Source organism: Sorghum bicolor, chromosome 2 (assembly GCF_000003195.3).
Source record: "Sorghum bicolor cultivar BTx623 chromosome 2, Sorghum_bicolor_NCBIv3, whole genome shotgun sequence".
Taxonomy (NCBI): Eukaryota; Viridiplantae; Streptophyta; class Magnoliopsida; order Poales; family Poaceae; genus Sorghum; species Sorghum bicolor.
The window spans coordinates 63,841,602-63,858,598 of record NC_012871.2 but is presented as its reverse complement, the minus strand read 5'-3'; the positions used below and the strand labels follow the sequence as shown (position 1 = coordinate 63,858,598).

The 16,997-nt window shown below is 46.3% G+C and overlaps 3 protein-coding genes across 9 annotated transcripts; 2 read left to right on the top strand and 1 right to left on the bottom strand.

Moving 5' to 3' along the window:
• On the bottom strand, positions 758–2,815 carry LOC8054752 (chitinase-like protein 1). Its single transcript, XM_002460419.2, has 3 exons — positions 2,220–2,815; positions 1,966–2,122; positions 758–1,794 (listed from the first exon to the last, which is right to left on the bottom strand). Exons 1-3 carry the CDS (start codon positions 2,620–2,622, stop codon positions 1,368–1,370), a joined length of 987 nt encoding a protein of 328 aa, XP_002460464.1. The 5' UTR covers positions 2,623–2,815; the 3' UTR covers positions 758–1,367.
• On the top strand, positions 7,048–12,457 carry LOC8054751 (chaperone protein dnaJ 10). Its single transcript, XM_002462554.2, has 10 exons — positions 7,048–7,655; positions 7,752–7,811; positions 8,230–8,312; positions 8,499–8,652; positions 9,622–9,751; positions 10,050–10,208; positions 10,297–10,475; positions 10,595–10,675; positions 10,759–10,905; positions 11,967–12,457. The coding sequence occupies exons 1-10, from the start codon at positions 7,569–7,571 to the stop codon at positions 12,063–12,065; spliced, it is 1,179 nt and encodes a 392-aa protein (XP_002462599.1). The 5' UTR covers positions 7,048–7,568; the 3' UTR covers positions 12,066–12,457.
• LOC8054750 (pentatricopeptide repeat-containing protein At5g19020, mitochondrial) lies at positions 12,893–16,653 on the top strand. Of its 7 annotated transcripts, none has more exons than XM_021454358.1 (4): positions 12,893–15,040; positions 15,162–15,235; positions 15,321–15,419; positions 15,748–16,653. In XM_021454358.1, the coding sequence occupies exon 1, from the start codon at positions 12,952–12,954 to the stop codon at positions 14,920–14,922; it is 1,971 nt and encodes a 656-aa protein (XP_021310033.1). In that variant the 5' UTR covers positions 12,893–12,951; the 3' UTR covers positions 14,923–15,040; positions 15,162–15,235; positions 15,321–15,419; positions 15,748–16,653. The 7 variants fall into 7 exon arrangements, with proteins under 7 accessions (XP_021310033.1, XP_021310032.1, XP_021310031.1 ...); XM_021454357.1 differs by having other exon boundaries at positions 15,157–15,235; XM_021454356.1 differs by having other exon boundaries at positions 15,144–15,235.

Sequence of the window (16,997 nt, the reverse complement as noted above, 5' to 3'; positions counted from 1 at the left end):
ATGTAATTTGTTTTTTTATTAGTCTCTAAAAACTCCACCCGACATCCTTCCGACACATCCGATGTGACACCCAAAAAATTTTGTTTCCCAATCTAAACAGGCCCTTAGTTTTCGGAACTAAACAAGGCCTTAGAACAGTTCGCACTTAGCTCCATCCCTGCACTAAAAAAAAGTCAACAGTTTAGGAAATAAGACAGCGATCCACAACAATGGCGTCAGCCAGTGGTGGAGCCAGGAAAGCTGGACACTGGGTGCTAGACTAGACAAGGGGTGTTGAATTGATTGAAAATGAACTGGATTCCAAAGTTTTAGGCTCATTTTTCTCTTAGGATTTTTAGGTTTAGAGATTCCGCAGGCAAGAGGACAGCACCGGCCTCCGCCCTGGCGCCAGCTGACCATTCTCCCAATCCGCAGGGTACCTTGTAGCGCCTCGAGGAAGGACCGCCCCTGCGTAGTTGTACTTGGAGATCATCACGTACTGGTGGTCATCAGCAACAGCCTCTCTGGTCACTGGTCTGTCCGCAAAGCATTCCAGCTTTGACATCCGCAGCTTGACAGCATGTATTTCTCTAGTCTTTCACTGTGCACAATAGTTCCCGGCCTTTGGATCCCAAGGTTGCGACAAACCTTGCCAGCACCCGTTCAGAAAAACAAATGTTGTTTCTCAGCTTTCGAAGGCTCCAATCCATAGAGGCATTAAGTTCAACTTAAACATGTTAAACACTCTATTCATTTTCTCACAGACCAACAGTTTAGCTAAGGATTCAAAATCATATACATTCCGCATGCTTGTACATTCTGCCATGTCACCCCGCGAGTCCACATTATCTAGCTTCAACTCACTCCAAGAAGCAAGAACAAGTGTGCAATACAAGCAAGTTTCCATCATTCATTTCTGTACCTCGGTTGAGTTGTCCCTGGCCAGAATAGTTCCATGAATAAGCCAGCTCTAGTCCAAATGCTAACAATGTACTAGCACCGGATAACCTAAATACCTAATAATACAAGACATACAAAAAGTTGAGAAAAAGCTAGTCGATGTTTCAATAGCAAGCAGACATACAGAAGTTCAGAAAAAAAAGGGCCCTGGTATGTTCAATCCTCTTTAAACATGTGTATAATGTACCTGACAGAACCAAAGAAACCAAAACAAACTATCTATGGACAACATGGTATAATGACCACAAACCTCACAATTCCCATAGACAGTACATACAGTCTTGTGATCAGCCATTCAAAACAACATCAACCCGATGCAGCTTCACAGATTCTGAAGAATCAGTAGCTCAATTTAGTGCTGGAAGCTTGATCAATGGCAGCAGCAAGAACAGGTGTACAACACAAGACCATAGCACAATGGGTCTGTTTTAGCTTCCTGATTGCTGCTGCTTCTGGTCATCCGTTGGGCTTGAGGGGTTGAACGGGAGCTGCTCAGCACAATCACGGTTGTCGCCAGAGTGCTCACGGCCAACGCCCATGAGGTCAAGGTAATACTGGTAGTGAGAGATTATAACATTCATGGAGTCAACGAATCCCTTGCCACAGATCGATTCTCCATAGAGTATGTTCATGGTGGCGCCGAACCCAGGCAGGCGTTTGCTGAGCGTATCGTTCTTTGTGGGCTTCCAGGTGCCCACAAACGCTTCGTGCGCTGACGGCTGGCTCTTCTTGATCGGTGTCATCCACCGCCACATTGCCGCCATGAATGCCAACGTCGCATTCTGCTCTAGGTACTCTGGGTGGTGGAGCAGGTCCACCTTGATCCCGTCACCTGCGGCGCCATAGTTGTAGTTCCTGAAAGAAGTAACCAACCACATCAATTCGATTGGAAAAATTCAGAGCTCGATTGCTAATTTCTACTGCTTTCCAACTTCAAATTGATTCAGCCATTGCAAAAAGGAAGCTGAAATGGTGGACTGGAATGGTCAATGCGAGTTCTAGCATTGGCAGGGGGAGCAGCATTACCAGTAGACAGGTATCGCGCCGCGGCCGTAGTACTCGGCGCCCTCAACGCAGGGCCACTGGGTGTAGGTCTTGTCACAGTAGGTCTGGTCGGGGCTCATCTCGTGGTTGTAGCATAGCCCCCACGCCGTCGGCCCGCCGGTGGCCACGCCATACCCACCTGCAATTCCGTAGCCGCTGCTAGTCAATCGACCGGTTTCCTCCCCCAGCCCCAACAGAATCGAAGTCGAAGCAGAGGAACAAGCAAAGGATCTTACATGAAGTCTTGGCGCCGACGTGCCCGAGAAACGCGCAGAGCTCCATCATCTGCATCTGCTTGCCGCCGGTGGTGCAGAACCCCTGGGGCTCGAAGAGCGCCGCGGCGGTGATGAAGGCCTGGTAGTCCCAGAAGCCGACGGCGTGCGCGACGGGGGTGTTGCGCTTGGCGAAGAGGTTCTCGAACTGGTACACCTTGAAGAAGTCGGTGATGGTGTCGTTGCAGCAGTACTTGCTGCCCGAGCACTCCCACCCCTTGTTGCAGATCTTCTCCTGCGACTTCTTTATCTGGGCCTTCCACGTCCCCGCCGTGAGCACCAGCGCGATCGTGCCGCCCACCAGAATCGCCGCCGCGGCCAGGGCCAGCGTCCACACGATGACCTTGTTCCGCGTCTTCCGCTTCATCTTCTCGCTCGCCGAGCGCCCCGCCGGAAGCTTGCTAGAGAGAGCTTAGCTGGATCTCGAGCCGGGGCTAGCTGGGGCTCGAATCTGGATCTGAGGAATGCGGCCGGGTGCAAATGTGGATGCAGAGAGCGGTAGCTGGAGATCTCGCCGCGGTTGTTGAAGGGGGAGAAGATTAATCGAGGGAGAGGAGTGTGAGGTAAGGGAAGGGGAAAGCGAAGTGGCAACTACACAGCCGACGGACGACGGGAGGAGTGGTGGGTGGCGTGTCGGTGGCGGGAGGCCGTCAAGGGGGAAGAGGCGCCCGGGCAGGCAGCAACTCAGGATGGATTTTCCGCGTATACGCTCATGTGTGCCACTGTTTTAGCTTGATGTTTTTCTTTCCATTTACGGGAGTTCCTTATTTTCCGCATACTTGATATGAAATTAACTTCCACAGTGATGTGCATAAGAGTATATCTATCGTTCACTCAACTGAAGTTTTACATTTATTGATTTTATTATCTATATGACTATGTCCTGCCTTTCAAATTATAAGTCGTTTAGCTTTTGAGTTTTCTACTCCCCGTTTGTTTTAGGGCATGTTTGGCTCGCCTTATTAAATTTTAGCTACCTAAAATTATTTTAGCTACTCTTGGGCGACTAATAGAACTAAACTATTTTAGCTTCTTTTAGTCAATGTATTTGGAACTTTAGCTACTAAAGTGACTAAAGTTTAGTTGGCTAAAATTTAGCAAGGGGATCCAAACAGGGCCTTACTAAAATTTTGTCTTATGTTGCTGCTGATGCTGATGCTAAAACATCGTGAGAAATTTTTTTCTTTGCTGAAAAATGCTGAAGTGATGCAGCAGAACGTAACTATTCGAACTTGGGCCTTGTTTAGTTCCTAAAAAATTTTGCAAAATTTTTCAGATTCTCTGTCACATCAAATCTTTAGACGCATGCATGAAGTATTAAATATAGACGAAAATAAAAACTAATTGCACAGTTTGGTCGAAATTGACGAGACGAATCTTTTGAGCCTAGTTAGTTCATGATTGGACAATATTTGTCAAATACAAACGAAAGTGCTACTATTCCTATTTTGTAAAATTTTTTGGAACTAAACAAGGCCTTGATCCGTCTTCAAATTTACGAGGTGGCCGAAGGCAGGAGGAATGCAGGATGATATATACTCCTGTCAACGTCCTAGCGCAAATAAATAACACTGGATAATTTGATTCTCCCATTTAGAAAAAAAAAAAGATATATCACACCTCCACGAGCACGAGACTTTAGAAATTCCCGTGTCAGTTTATGAAAGCAACGGGCTCACAGCTCAAAGACAGATCGTCTGTCACTAGTATAATCAAATCACATTAGGTGGGTGATGCCGTGATCGTAACCAGCTGGCTAGCTTGCCCAGTTGGCAGTTGCCCCGTGTTGGCCTGCGAGGACCTGGGGCAGTGACGTACGCATCAGCATATGTATCAGAGCAGAGCAGGCACATCCAGGCCACAACCATCCTGTGTGTAAGGCCTTGTTTAGTTCACCTAAAAATTAAAAAGTTCTCAAGATTTTTCATCACATTAAATTTTACGGCACGTGCATTAAACATTAAATATAGACGAAAACAAAAACTAATTACACAGTTTAGTTGTAAATCGCGAGACGAATCTTTTGATTCTAGTTAGTCTATAATTGAATAATATTTGTCACAAACAAATAAAAGTGCTACAGTAGCGAAATAAAAAAAAAATCACATCTAAACAAGGCCTAAATCACAGGTGACATAAATCTTCTTGCCATTTGCCAACTTGAGGGTCTATTTGAAAACGCAAGATTTCCGCTAAAAATATTGAAAATAAAAGCAGTTTGGTGACACAAATTGATTCCGATATTGAAGACAAGAAAACCAACGAGTCTATTTTGTTGGGTGCATAACTCCCAACTAGGCTCCAGCAAGCCATCTTCGAGTTGTTTGGTTGCCAGTTTGGAGTTTGAAGCCAGGCTACAAGGAGCCACCAACCACCCTCTAGCAAGGCTCCAGAAAAAACGGAAGGGGTGGTTGTTTTTCTAGAGCCAGGCTTGGCTAAGCACCGGGTGGCACTGCCGGCAGGGACCTTGTTGGTGACGTGGCGAAGGAGGTGGTCGAGGAGGCTCGTGTCGCCGATCTAGCGGCGCGCCTGCACCCGCAAGTCGGCTCGCGCGCGCGGGGTTGCCGGCGGTGGCACCGCGCTCGCGCAGGATGTCGACGAGCGTCGCCTCGCCGCCGCGTACCGCCACGCCGCCCACCGGTCCACCTTGCCGCGCGACGAGCCGGCGTCGGGAGTGGTGGTGACCGCGGGCTTGCTCTCCGCCGCCCTCTTCCTGCTCCTCGCCTCGTGACGCCCGTGGGAGAACCCGGGCAGTGCTGCGGCTGCCGGCTAGGGTACTTGGCACGCCTCGTGACGCCCCAGCCCACGCAGATACGGTGCAGGGCAGAGAGCAGGCAAGTCGTCGTCGTCGTCCTGCCCGATGCGGACCAACGCCGCGGTGTCGGAGGCGGTGGTGGCGGCGACGAGGAGGACCGCTCCTTGTGTCGCTTCCGGGTGAGGAGGAGGCACGGGCTAGTCGGCGCCGGCGAGGGTGAGGGCGGTCGCCGCACGGCCAGGGCGTGGGTTGTTGCTGCTGATGATGGGAGAAGTCGTAGAGGAGGAGCGCGGTGGCCCAGAAGGCGTCAGCGTCGCCGGATGTGTCCCCGCTGAGGTCCCGCACAACTCGAAGAGAAGTCGTAGAGAAAGGGGCTTGGCTAAGCAACCAACCAAACAGAAACTCCCCGAAGCCTGTCTTATGTTTGCACACAACCAAACACATGCTGGTTGGCTAGTTAGGACCAGGTCTGAGCTGCCCAGGCTAAGTTTTCTGGCCAGGCTCTAAGAAACCAACGAACCAAACATGCCCAACATGTATCATAGGTGTGTGATTTAACACTAGACTACGATCCAAGATAAATTCAAATTCTCTAGTGCTACTAATAGAAGGAATGTTAGAACGAACAACAAATAAATTGTAGATATCCTTATAGTGAGATTGTTAGTGCTAGAGATAGTGCAAAAGTTGACGAAATAGACTATCAATGGCAACCCACGAACACCGATGTAGAGGGAAGACGTCCAACGAACAGTCATGACGATGCTTCTCAAAAACCTGATATAGCCCTATCTGTGTGCACGGATACGAGAGGACATAGGTTTCGGAGACCTGCTGTCTCGGTGCCGATGACATGTCGACAGCAGGATGGGGAAGACAATGTCGGTGCAACACAGTGGCAGGAGAAGGAGATAAATTGTCTGTAATGAGGGCGAGGTCTCATCACAATCTATACATACGTCGTAGCTAAGGTAAATAATTAGATATATAATCATAACACTAAGGTGATTGACCTACCATTAGTCGGCTAAAGCAATCATATTGCTTACCAAATAAAAGACCAGCGTAATTTTCTTGGTACATGCAGATATATCGAGTAGCAAAGGAAAGACATGCTCCCGCGAGGCCAGAGCAGGAAATCATAGGACCATCACGCATGTGGCCCGTCCACACCCATTGCAAACATACCCTCCGGAATCTCTGAACCTATCGAGGGGTGATCCAGCGCACGAATCAAGATCCTAGACAGACGGTTAACGAGGAAAAAATAATAATAAACAAAAGGGTTGCACAAGACACGCCGTGGAATGGCTTTGCCTTAACGATGAAGTGTCGTCGTCGTCGACCATCGGGCATCCGCCCATTTCGGCAGCCCTCCAGAATGTTCGTCCCTGTTCCTAGTCTCTACAGTACGGAGTAGGTAGGTGTGCTAGTGCTTGTTACTACATCGCTTCAAGCACGCTGCCCACGTTGCCCCCATGCGTGTTTTGCGCCGCTCGTCGTCGTCGTCGTCGATGTCGATGTGGTGGCTGTCCTGCTACGGAGGGTAGGGGCGGCCGGGCGCCTTTTGCAGCTGTAGGGGGCGTCGGACTAGTGGCTTTACACGCACGTACTAGTACCTGCGACCTGAGGGCGCCTCCACCGCCCATTCCGAACAACTCCCTTTTTCTCTCCTCTTTTTGAAGAAATCCAGTCATCCACTCAGGTCCGTTTCCAATTCCATTCCATGCGTGCCAAACGGGAGCGATCGACCTCCTGACGCGTGCCGGGAACAACAGCAGCCTCTCTCATGCGTTGTTTGTATGAAGTTTATGGCAACTCTATATGCGTTTCGCTTTTTTTTTTTTGCATGAAGCTTGCTTTTTCTTTACAAAACCAGAAACTGAGTTCAGGCGAATCCCTACGTAGTAGGAAGTTGAAAGCAAAAAATTCAGCAAGAACTTTTAAATACGCGCGGGCATTGTCCGGCCCAAGTGGTCACCACGTGGTGAGCCCCCAGACCTGAAACCCCGCTCCATCCGCGCTCCCCCCGGCCTTCTTCGCGCTTGACTCCGTGGACCGGGGTCAGCGCCGGCCATGTGGTCCACCTCACCATCAGCAGCGCGATATAATTAATCACTCGCGAAACCGCGGGAGTAGCGAGGGAGTACTCCGTAGTGGGGTTTTAGTTTTAAGTTTTACCGAGAGGGGAACCCGATTTTGACTAGCGAGAGAGAAGAGTTCCATGTCAATGTGACTCATCCCCGCATTATAATACGGTGGAGGAGAGGAGAGGAGAGCGTGGGGGAAAAGAAAAGCACGCGAATTATTCGAGGCGCTTTATGGTCGGATCACCCCAGCAACACCAAGCAGCCGCCACCCGCCAGCCAGTGCATTGCAGCAGCGCCAGCCACCTCGCACCCCCTCGCTGTCTCGCACCACCCGCGCGGAGCGGCGGAGGGGAAGGAGGGAATCGGTGGGGGGGACGGCGAGCGGCGGCGGGAGATCCCGGGGGGCTCCGATCGAGCGTAAGCGGGCGGGAGCAGAGCGCGCAGGGAGGGCAAGAGTAGAGTGGTTCGATGGTAAGGGACACGGCATACTACGACGTGTTGGAAGTGAGCCCGACGGCCACCGAGGCCGAGATCAAGAAGGCGTACTACGTCAAGGTGCTGTGCCTGCGCGCCCTTCCGCCCCCCACCTTTTGCCGTGCGTTTCAGAGATGGTTTCGCCTCTCATTTCGGTGGTTGCTGCTCGTGTTGCAGGCGAGGCAGGTCCATCCGGACAAGAACCCCAATGATCCGTTCGCGGCGGCGAGGTTCCAGGCAAGTATTCTAATCCTCCACTTGACTCCTTCAGCTATCAACCGCAGCAAGCATCATTCTAATGTTCTCTAATAACTACCATGCTGCTGCTGCTGCGACTGAGCTCCAGTCGGGTACTAGAACTGTATCAGTCACTAGCATGTTTCGCATTTTAAGGGGCACATTTCAGGATCTGCTGAACTTTTTTAGTGGATAAATGCACCGTGGTATCCTTGTACCATAAACCCAACAGTATTTCGTTGTTCATGGTAGAAAACAGTACTATATATATTGAACTGGTGATCCTGCCACTTGTCACATTAAGCGTGGCTTCCTTCCCTGTGCATCTTGTGGCTTTTGAGATATATATTTGATGTCAATGCAAATTGGACTCTATAAAAAGAAGATCACATCTTCATCTGAGTTACTGCTACTGCAGGAATTGGGGGAGGCATACCAAGTGCTTAGTGATCCCACACAGCGTGAAGCTTATGACTCATATGGGAGATCTGGTATTTCAAGGTATGTTTAAGTACTGATGATACATGCCTTGTTGTTGCAAACTTTTTTTTTTTAAAAAAACTTTAGTGCTCTAGTATAATTTATTTTTCTTGTTAGTTGACTTCTGTAGCTGGTATTTAGTCTCATATGCTGTCAAATCTTGTCCAATGGTTACATTCTAACTTGCTGTCTAACATTATCTTATAGGGAAGCGATAATTGATCCTGCAGCAATTTTTGCAATGCTGTTCGGTAGCGAGCTTTTTGAGGACTACATTGGCCAGCTGGCGATGGCATCCATGGCTTCACTTGATGATTTTAATGAAGATATCGATGCAAGAAGGTTTCAAGAGCAAATGCGAGTATGGTTCTTTACCAGGATGATTTGTTGGCCGTTTGGGCATTCTATTATATTTGTCATATTCATTCTTAAATGGAAATTCATAACTTGTTTCTCATTATATACTACCCAAGCAATTCATAATAACGTTTTTTTGTTACTTGATTTAACTTTTACTTTAAGAATTTCGTAGTGAAACTGAAGCTATTGTTTGGCACAACGAATGTCCTGAGTCCTGACACTGGAAGCTAGAAACTCTACGAGAAATCAGAGATCATATTTGGGATTTTTTTTTCGTATTTTGCTTCATGAAACTTACCTTTTCTGATATTTTATGACCCAGGTTACACAAATGGATCTGCACACACTAATTTTGGCACTATTTCTCCTACTTCTTTGTTAAATCCTGTTATTTGAATGAGAAGTCTTCAATCTATGGCAGCCTTTGTAGTCACTCACTCTGCACAGTACTCTAAATAAAATCTAATGTCAGAATGTGAACTTACCTCTTGCAGTTAATGCTTTACCTGCGTTTAACACTACAAGATTGGCCTTTTCAACATTTTGAGAACTCCCAGGAGCTTCACATCTTAACAAGCTTCTAGGAATGATAAAGTTGAGAAACTCCAGCGATATATAATACACTCTCTCAGTTGTTTCTGCATGGCATTTCTCATGCAGAATATCAATCTTCATGCTTGTCGACCTCTGCAGCACTTTCAACTTATAGTGGCGATCCCATTTAGCCTTTGTTATACTAGATGGGAATGATGGATTTAACAGCCATCATTATTGACTCAGATTAATCACACTTGATGTGGTTTTATTGTAGCTGTGAAATACTACCCAAATTTCTGTTCTTTATTAGTGCTTTAAATATTCAAACAACAAAACCTTTCTGGTGCTTGAAATGTTCAATTTGTTGGTTGGTGTTTCATGCTATTTGTACTTTCTGGTGTAGTATTGATTTAAGAATTTAATTATGATGTAGGTTGTACAAAAAGAAAGGGAGGAGAAACTTGCAGAATTACTGAAAGATAGGTTGCACCTATATCTTCAAGGAAACAAAGAGGAATTTATCCAGTATGCTGAAGCTGAGGTTACTAGACTCTCTAACGCCGGTATATGTTCATGACAACCATTCCTTCACCTCCCCAGAATATTAATGACAGCCCTTTAATCACTTGCTAAGCTGTATGTCCATGCAGCAACTTGTGGGTTCTGTATGCATTTTATGCTTTTAGGCCTGCTTAGTAGCTCTAAATCTTTTGTTCGCCCTTCTATCCCTGTGTATCCTTATATGATTCTGGCAATAAAACAACATTCAGTAGCACTTCCTTTTGTTTTTATGATCACATTCTGAGTACAATGGAATATTGACTCGAGTTCTTTTCTGTTTCCATTTTGCTTATTTTGCAGCATATGGTGTTGATATGCTGAGCACTATTGGTTATGTGTATTCAAGACAAGCTGCTAAGGAGCTTGGAAAGAAAGCTAAATATCTTGGTGTTCCGTTTATTGCTGAATGGTTCAGAAACAAAGGACATTCTATTAAATCCCAACTGACAGCTGCAACATGTAAAGTTATTTTGTTCATTAAATTTCATTGATGTTAGCATGATCTGTAATTTGCTCATGAGATTTGGTTTTTCTTATGTATTTGCAGGTGCAATAGCACTTATGCAGCTGCAGGAAGACTTGAGAAAGCATCTCAGTGCTGAGTGCCACTACAGCGAAGAGGAACTGGAGGCTTACATGCTGGAGCATAGGAGTGTTATGGTGGATTCGTTATGGAAGCTTAATGTTGCTGATATAGAGGCAACCCTGTCACATGTGTGTCAAATGGTCTGTATTCATATCTTGTCTATCTTTCCAAGGTTTTCTTTAGAGATATCTTACATCTGATATTTTGCCGTTGTTAGTTGTGACAGTGGTTTTAACTGTTTTTTTATTATCAATATCAGGTGCTTCAAGACAGCACTGCCAGGAAAGAGGAACTACGAGCTCGAGCTAAAGGATTGAAAACTTTAGGCAAAATATTCCAGGTACAGTTCTTCATATATTTTTCTATTCATTTTGTAAGTTATCCAGTGCATTCCATAATCTAATTTGGGCTTTTATCTTGCAGCAAGTTAAGCTTAGCACTACCGAGGGAGATCCAGCAGCAATGAATAATACAATAAATAACTTGGATGAGAATGATGGTAGTTCACCGGAGTCATCTCCAAGATCTCCCAGGGATCAAATGTTCCATGCAAATCCACCTTATTCCCAGGTGCTTTTTTGATAGTATGTCCTAAGAAAGTTGTTTTCATCACTGATGTCTGTGGGAGCTACAAGTATGTACTCCTTAATGCCTTAGTAATGTGGAGTAAACCTGAAGATGCTATGTTTTATTTTATATTAAGTAATAATTATCCAACGCAAATGTTAAAAAGAAAAAAAAATCCAGAAAGGCCCACTTTACAATGCCCATATAAGAGCGTCATTGAACTGCAGTGCTACACCAGCTCAAATGTCATCCCAACTGTTAGTTGGCCAGTGCCATACTATATTGTGACACAGTCAATGCTAGTTGCTATATTTTTCGGGGGATATAGTATAATGATGATAAGGGGAGGGGATAGTGTTATCTGAAGTAGTATCACAAAGTGGAACAATATTTGTTTTGTTTATAAGCAGTATATGTGGAGATAGATTTTGTCAGATGTCACAGAATGCTGTAAATGAATATGATATAGCATTACCGAGACCACCTTACACATAAAAAGAACACATCAATAACCTCTTAAGTCTTAACTACTTCCTGCTTGTCCTGGCAGTAGTATTTTTCCATGTTCACCTTCAACTCCACTTGCCCCTTGGTAGATCAATGCCAATTAGCTAAATGTCAACATATATTGGGCCAATATATAAAACATGGTAGCCACCACACCTCATAGTGACTAATTGGGTTCCAGCTTCATCGAATTTCACCAATCTTTGCTTGCAAATACATACATCCACCCTTTTATTGCTTTCTCCAGCATCAGGTCTAATGACTGGTGCTGCAAGCCTTGAAAAGGATTTTGTATGTCCCACAATGAGGACAACCAACTATTGCAATGGTCACATGCACTCAAGTCTAACTTCAGCCTTAGACCACCAGCATGACATCCATGATTCAATGTACAACGCTCTTAACTAACAAGAAAGTAGAAATTGGGTTTGGTGGGTCCATTTTTGTTGTTTCTTAACATATAAATGTGAAAATGTATACTGATAGCAGATCCCTTTCTGGACATGAAATTCTGTTTGTCAAGCATGATACTAAAAGCTTCCCTTGTTTCTGTTCAGAGTCCATACGTGGAGGCCCCTCAGTTCGGCGGTTATTTTTCCTTCGACTTCCCAATGCCTATCGCTCCACCTGGTGCGCAGAGGGACCCCATTCCGTGATCACCATGAGTGCGTCAGCTCTGTTTTGTGTGGATGGTCATTTTGTACAATATTGCTTGTGTAAATCATTTTTATCTGTAACATTAGTAGCAGTAGTGTGATTGAGCAGCTTGGCACCCATTGCATCTTTTTCTTTTCTCCCTTCGTGTAACGAATCAATGAAGCATGCGACGACGGCAGCCTTGTGTTGTGCGTAACAAAGGGCTGCTGGCCAGTGGCCACAGGTTGGCTTGCTCTGTTGCTGGCCACGGCTCACCCATCGTTGTACATGAACTATCACCTCCTCCTCTTTTGTTTCATGTGTTTATGGGTGCATAATTGTTTTAGCCTATGGCCCATCTGTGCAAACAACAGCACTTCTCATGAAAATCGATCATCTCCTCTTTCTGCAACTCTGGCTCTGATGACTGGAATGTCTGATAAGTGATAACAGTGCGTTACTCCATTTCACTGATGTTTCTTTTCTTGTACATGTTTTTTTGGATACAGTTATCGTGCGATAGACCCTGTCTGAAGTCAATTGTGAGGGTAGGGGATTTTTTTTTTTTGGGGTACTAGGGGAGGTGATTCTTGTGAAGAAAAATTATGGCACTGGATTCTGACGTAGTACTGCTTTCTGAACGTAGAGGGACGAATTTTCGCTCATTTTGCATCGAACGGCAGTACACAGAGTCTTTTTTTTTTTGTGTGCGTGGAACGGCAATACACAGGTTTACGCCACGGCCTAGAATCGTAAGGCCCATACGTCAGAGGATGTCGTTTCCGGGCCGGGCCGCGCTGCGCTGCGTCTTTGGTGCGCTTGTCTCCTTTTCCCGCGGTCTCTCTCGTCACACTCACGCGGAAGCCTCAAATCGAAGGAGGAAGCCTCAAAAGCCAGGCTTCGCCCATGCCCGGTGGCGGCAATCCTCTGGCCCCGTTCCTCGTCGCTTCCCTGAAGCGTGCGGCGCGTCTCCGCTGCGGCGAGCAGCTGCACGCGCTCGCTGCCAAGTCGGGCCTCCTCGCCTGCAACGCCTTCGTTCGCAACTCTGTCCTCTCCTTCTACTCCCGCCTTCCATCCTCCCTCGCCAGCGCCCTCCAGCTGTTCGACGAAACACCCGCGCCGCTCCGCGACACCGCCGCGCGCAACAGCGTCCTCGCCGCGCTGACTCGTGCGGGCCATCTCGACCGCGCGCAGCGCCTGCTCGATGAGATGCCACGTGTCCACAGGGACGCCGTCTCGTACACCACCCTGGTTACCGCGCTCGCTCGCGCGGGGCACGCGGGGCGCGCCGTGGCCGTGTTCCGCGGCATGCTCTCCGAGAATGTTGTTCCCAACGAGGTGACTCTCGCCGGTGCGATCATGGCGTTTGCTCGCTGTGGGGCACCGGCGACTGTGGGGATGATCCATGGTTTCGCTCTGAAGCGGGCGCTGGATGGGTTCGTCATTGTAGCCACCAACCTGGTTCATGCCTATGCAGGGGTGTTAGAGCTTTATTCTGCCCGGGCCATGTTTGATGGGATGACGCATAGGAACGCAGTCACTTGGAATGCAATGCTCAATGGATATGTGAAGGCAGAGATGATAGACATGGCTGCAGAGGTGTTCTGGAGGATCCCAGAGCGAGATGAGGTATCTTGGTTGACATTGATTGATGGATATATCTGTGCAGATCTCATATCAGACGCAATGAAGGCGTATGTTCAAATGGTGGGTGAAGTCGGTGCAAACGACCACGAGGTATTGCTTGTTGATTTGATGAAGGCGTGTGCTCGGTACTCTGCTATTACAGAAGGCCAACAACTGCATACAGTTATTCTGAAGAATGGTTTTGATGCCCATGCATTTGTGCAAGCGACCCTGGTCCATTTCTATGGGTGTTGCGGTCTTATTGGCCTTGCCCAGATGGCATTCAAATTGTCAGACAAGTCACACACAGCATCATGGAACGCTCTTTTGGCTGCTCTTCTGAGGAAGGGCCTAATTCATGAAGCAAGGGAGCTGTTTGATGATATGCCTGAAAGGGACACTGTTTCTTGGAGTACAATGATTTCTGGGTATGTGCAGACTGGACGTTCAGACATGGCTTTGGAGCTATTCTATTCCATGTTGAATACGAGTGTTGAACCAAATGAGGTCACATTGGCCAGTGCTCTATCTGCAATTGCTGATTCTGGCACATTGGACCAAGGTAAATGGATCCATGACCATATAATGAACAGACCAATCCAGCTTACTGATAACCTGAGTGCTGGGTTGATAGATATGTATGCCAAGCGTGGCAGTGTTGCTGATGCAGTGCAGTTTTTCAATTGCGCCAGTGATAAGTTCTCTTCCGTTTCACCATGGAATGCTATGATTTGTAGTTTAGCCATCCATGGTTATGCACATATGTCACTTGACCTATTTTCACAATTACAGAGGACCAGTATTAAGCCCAATTCAATCACATTCATAGGTGTTTTAAGTGCGTGCTGTCATACTGGGATGGTAGCCAAAGGAAAATATTACTTCGAGGCCATGACGAGGGAATATGGGATCCAGCCAACAATTAAGCACTATGGTTGCATGGTTGATCTCCTTGGTCGAGCTGGGTACTTGGAAGAGGCTGAACAACTTGTTTCAATGATGCCCATGAAAGCAGATGTTGTAATTTGGGGCAGCATCCTTTCAGCAGCAAGGGCACAAGGAAATATCGCATTAGGAGAGAAAGCTGCTGAAGAATTAGCAAAGCTCGACCAAACCCATGGCGCATCCAAAGTAGCTTTGTCTAACATTTATGCTGATGCTGGTCACTGGACCAATGTTTCAGTTGTGAGGAAGGAACTCCAGGATGAAAATTTTGAGAGACTAGTTGGAAGAAGTGGCATTGTACAGTAATAGGATAAATCTTTTCTCAGTCAGCTCTAAGTGGCAAGTGATGGTGACAAACAATTTCTTTCTTTATTCTATTTTCTGAAGATGCTGTGACCATTGTTTTCTCTTGAAACAAAAGCAGGTGTGAACATGATATGGTAACTGAAATATAGTTTTTTTGTGTGTGTTGTTCTTCATTCATATATGATGGATGGAGATATTGATATTTCCTTATGCACCAGAAGTTCTCTACTGCAGAACAGAGCTGTGCTGTTTCGGTGGAGCTAAGATCTATCCGTGCCAGATGGGTGCCAGATTTACCCGTGCAGATTCACAGGTGATTTGCTGACATAGTGAATTCTTGAAAAAATGATGGGAATTGAATACAGCGTCTAACCCTATTTTTTCTCTGAACTTTTCAGGTGTTCCTTGTTTCGAAATCGAAGTGCAAATGCTACTTGCACAACTGCCTGAAGCCAGCCAAGCTCTCATGGACAGCCATGTACATGAAGCAGCACAAGGTATGGGATTTACTCAGCTGAGAATATTTGTTTTAGTTATTACACTTACCTGTTTGCACTGAATTATCACCAATTTTTTGTTATAGTATAACAAGTTTACAACTCTAACTGCACTTCCAATGAACTGTGAAAAGCTAAATAGTTTGGTTCGGTAACTAGTTTTAGTTGTTAGTGTTGCTATTTTTTTCACGAAATGAGTGGCACTGCACAAGTTTACGTTGAGTTGTTCTATACACCAGATCATCTATCACTGGTACAATGCTAACGTGATTCTGTTGCTAATGCCTGAATTTGGCAACTGTTCTGTAATGTTTCATTTTGTGTGCAGAGGATGCTGAAGCTATAAAGAAGAGGCGCCGCACCACCAAGAAACTTACTCCAGGTCAATTATTGCTTTATCCATCACCAGATCTAATGACTGGTGCTGCGAGCCTTGCAAAAGAATTTTTTATGTACCCAATGAGGACAACCAACTATTGCACTGGTCACATGCACTCAAGTCTAACTTCAGCCCTTATAAAAAAAGGTCTAACTTCAGCCTTGGACTACGATGGCATAACATCACTCTTACCTTGCACACAAGTAGAATTTGAGTTTGGGGGTTCCATGTTTGTTGTTTCTTACTGAAAATGTAAAGACACATGAAGTATTGTAGTCTTGTTGTAACATTGCTGTTAAAGTCAAACATTTAGACTGAAAGCCACCCTTGTTTCTGTTTAGATTCCATACATGGATGGAGCGGTGGAGGCCCCTTGGTTTGACGGTTGCTCCTTCATCTTCTTCCCAATGCGGCAATGCCTATCGCTGCACCTGGCGCGTAGAGGGACCCCATTTGAGTGCGGCAGCTCTGTTTTGGGTGGATCGTCATTTTGTGCAATAATATTGCTTCTGTAGCAGATGGCATGGAGCATGGTCATGGTCCTCATTGTCGTGTTTATAACATTAGTAGCAGTAGCGTGATGTAGCAGCTGGGTACCCATTGCATCTTTTCTTTTCTTCAGTCGTGTAATCAATCAATTAAGCATGCGACGACAGACTTGTGTTGTGTGTTCGTTCTCGGTTGGCTGCAGGTTGGCTTGCTCTGCTGCTGGCAACGGGTCAGATATTGTTGTAAATGAACTATCACCTCCTCTATTTGTTTCATGTGTTATGGGTGCCTAATTGTTTTAGCCCATCGACCATCTGTAAACAACAGCATGTATCGTGAAATTCGACCGTCTCCTTTTTTCTGCAACTTTTGACTCTGATGACTGGAATGTCTGATCACACATCACCGATTCACCGTGCTCTACTGCACTGATGTTTCTTTTTTTTTTTCAACCTTTTTTCCCCCGGCGTGGACTCTATGCCTACTGTTAGTTTCCTTTGCAATGATTAAAGGTTTATTTTGTACTACTGGTCTTGTTAACTTTAGCCTCGATCTGTGTTTTGTCACTGAACGGTGGGACCAAGTGACCGTGGACTCGTTGCTCAGCTACTATGGCCTTGCTGTGTACAGTACTCACTGTGCGTGGACCATGTATTCAGCCCAACGGGCCTTGGGGCCGTCAAAAGAAGCGCGAAGTTACCAGGAAGCCG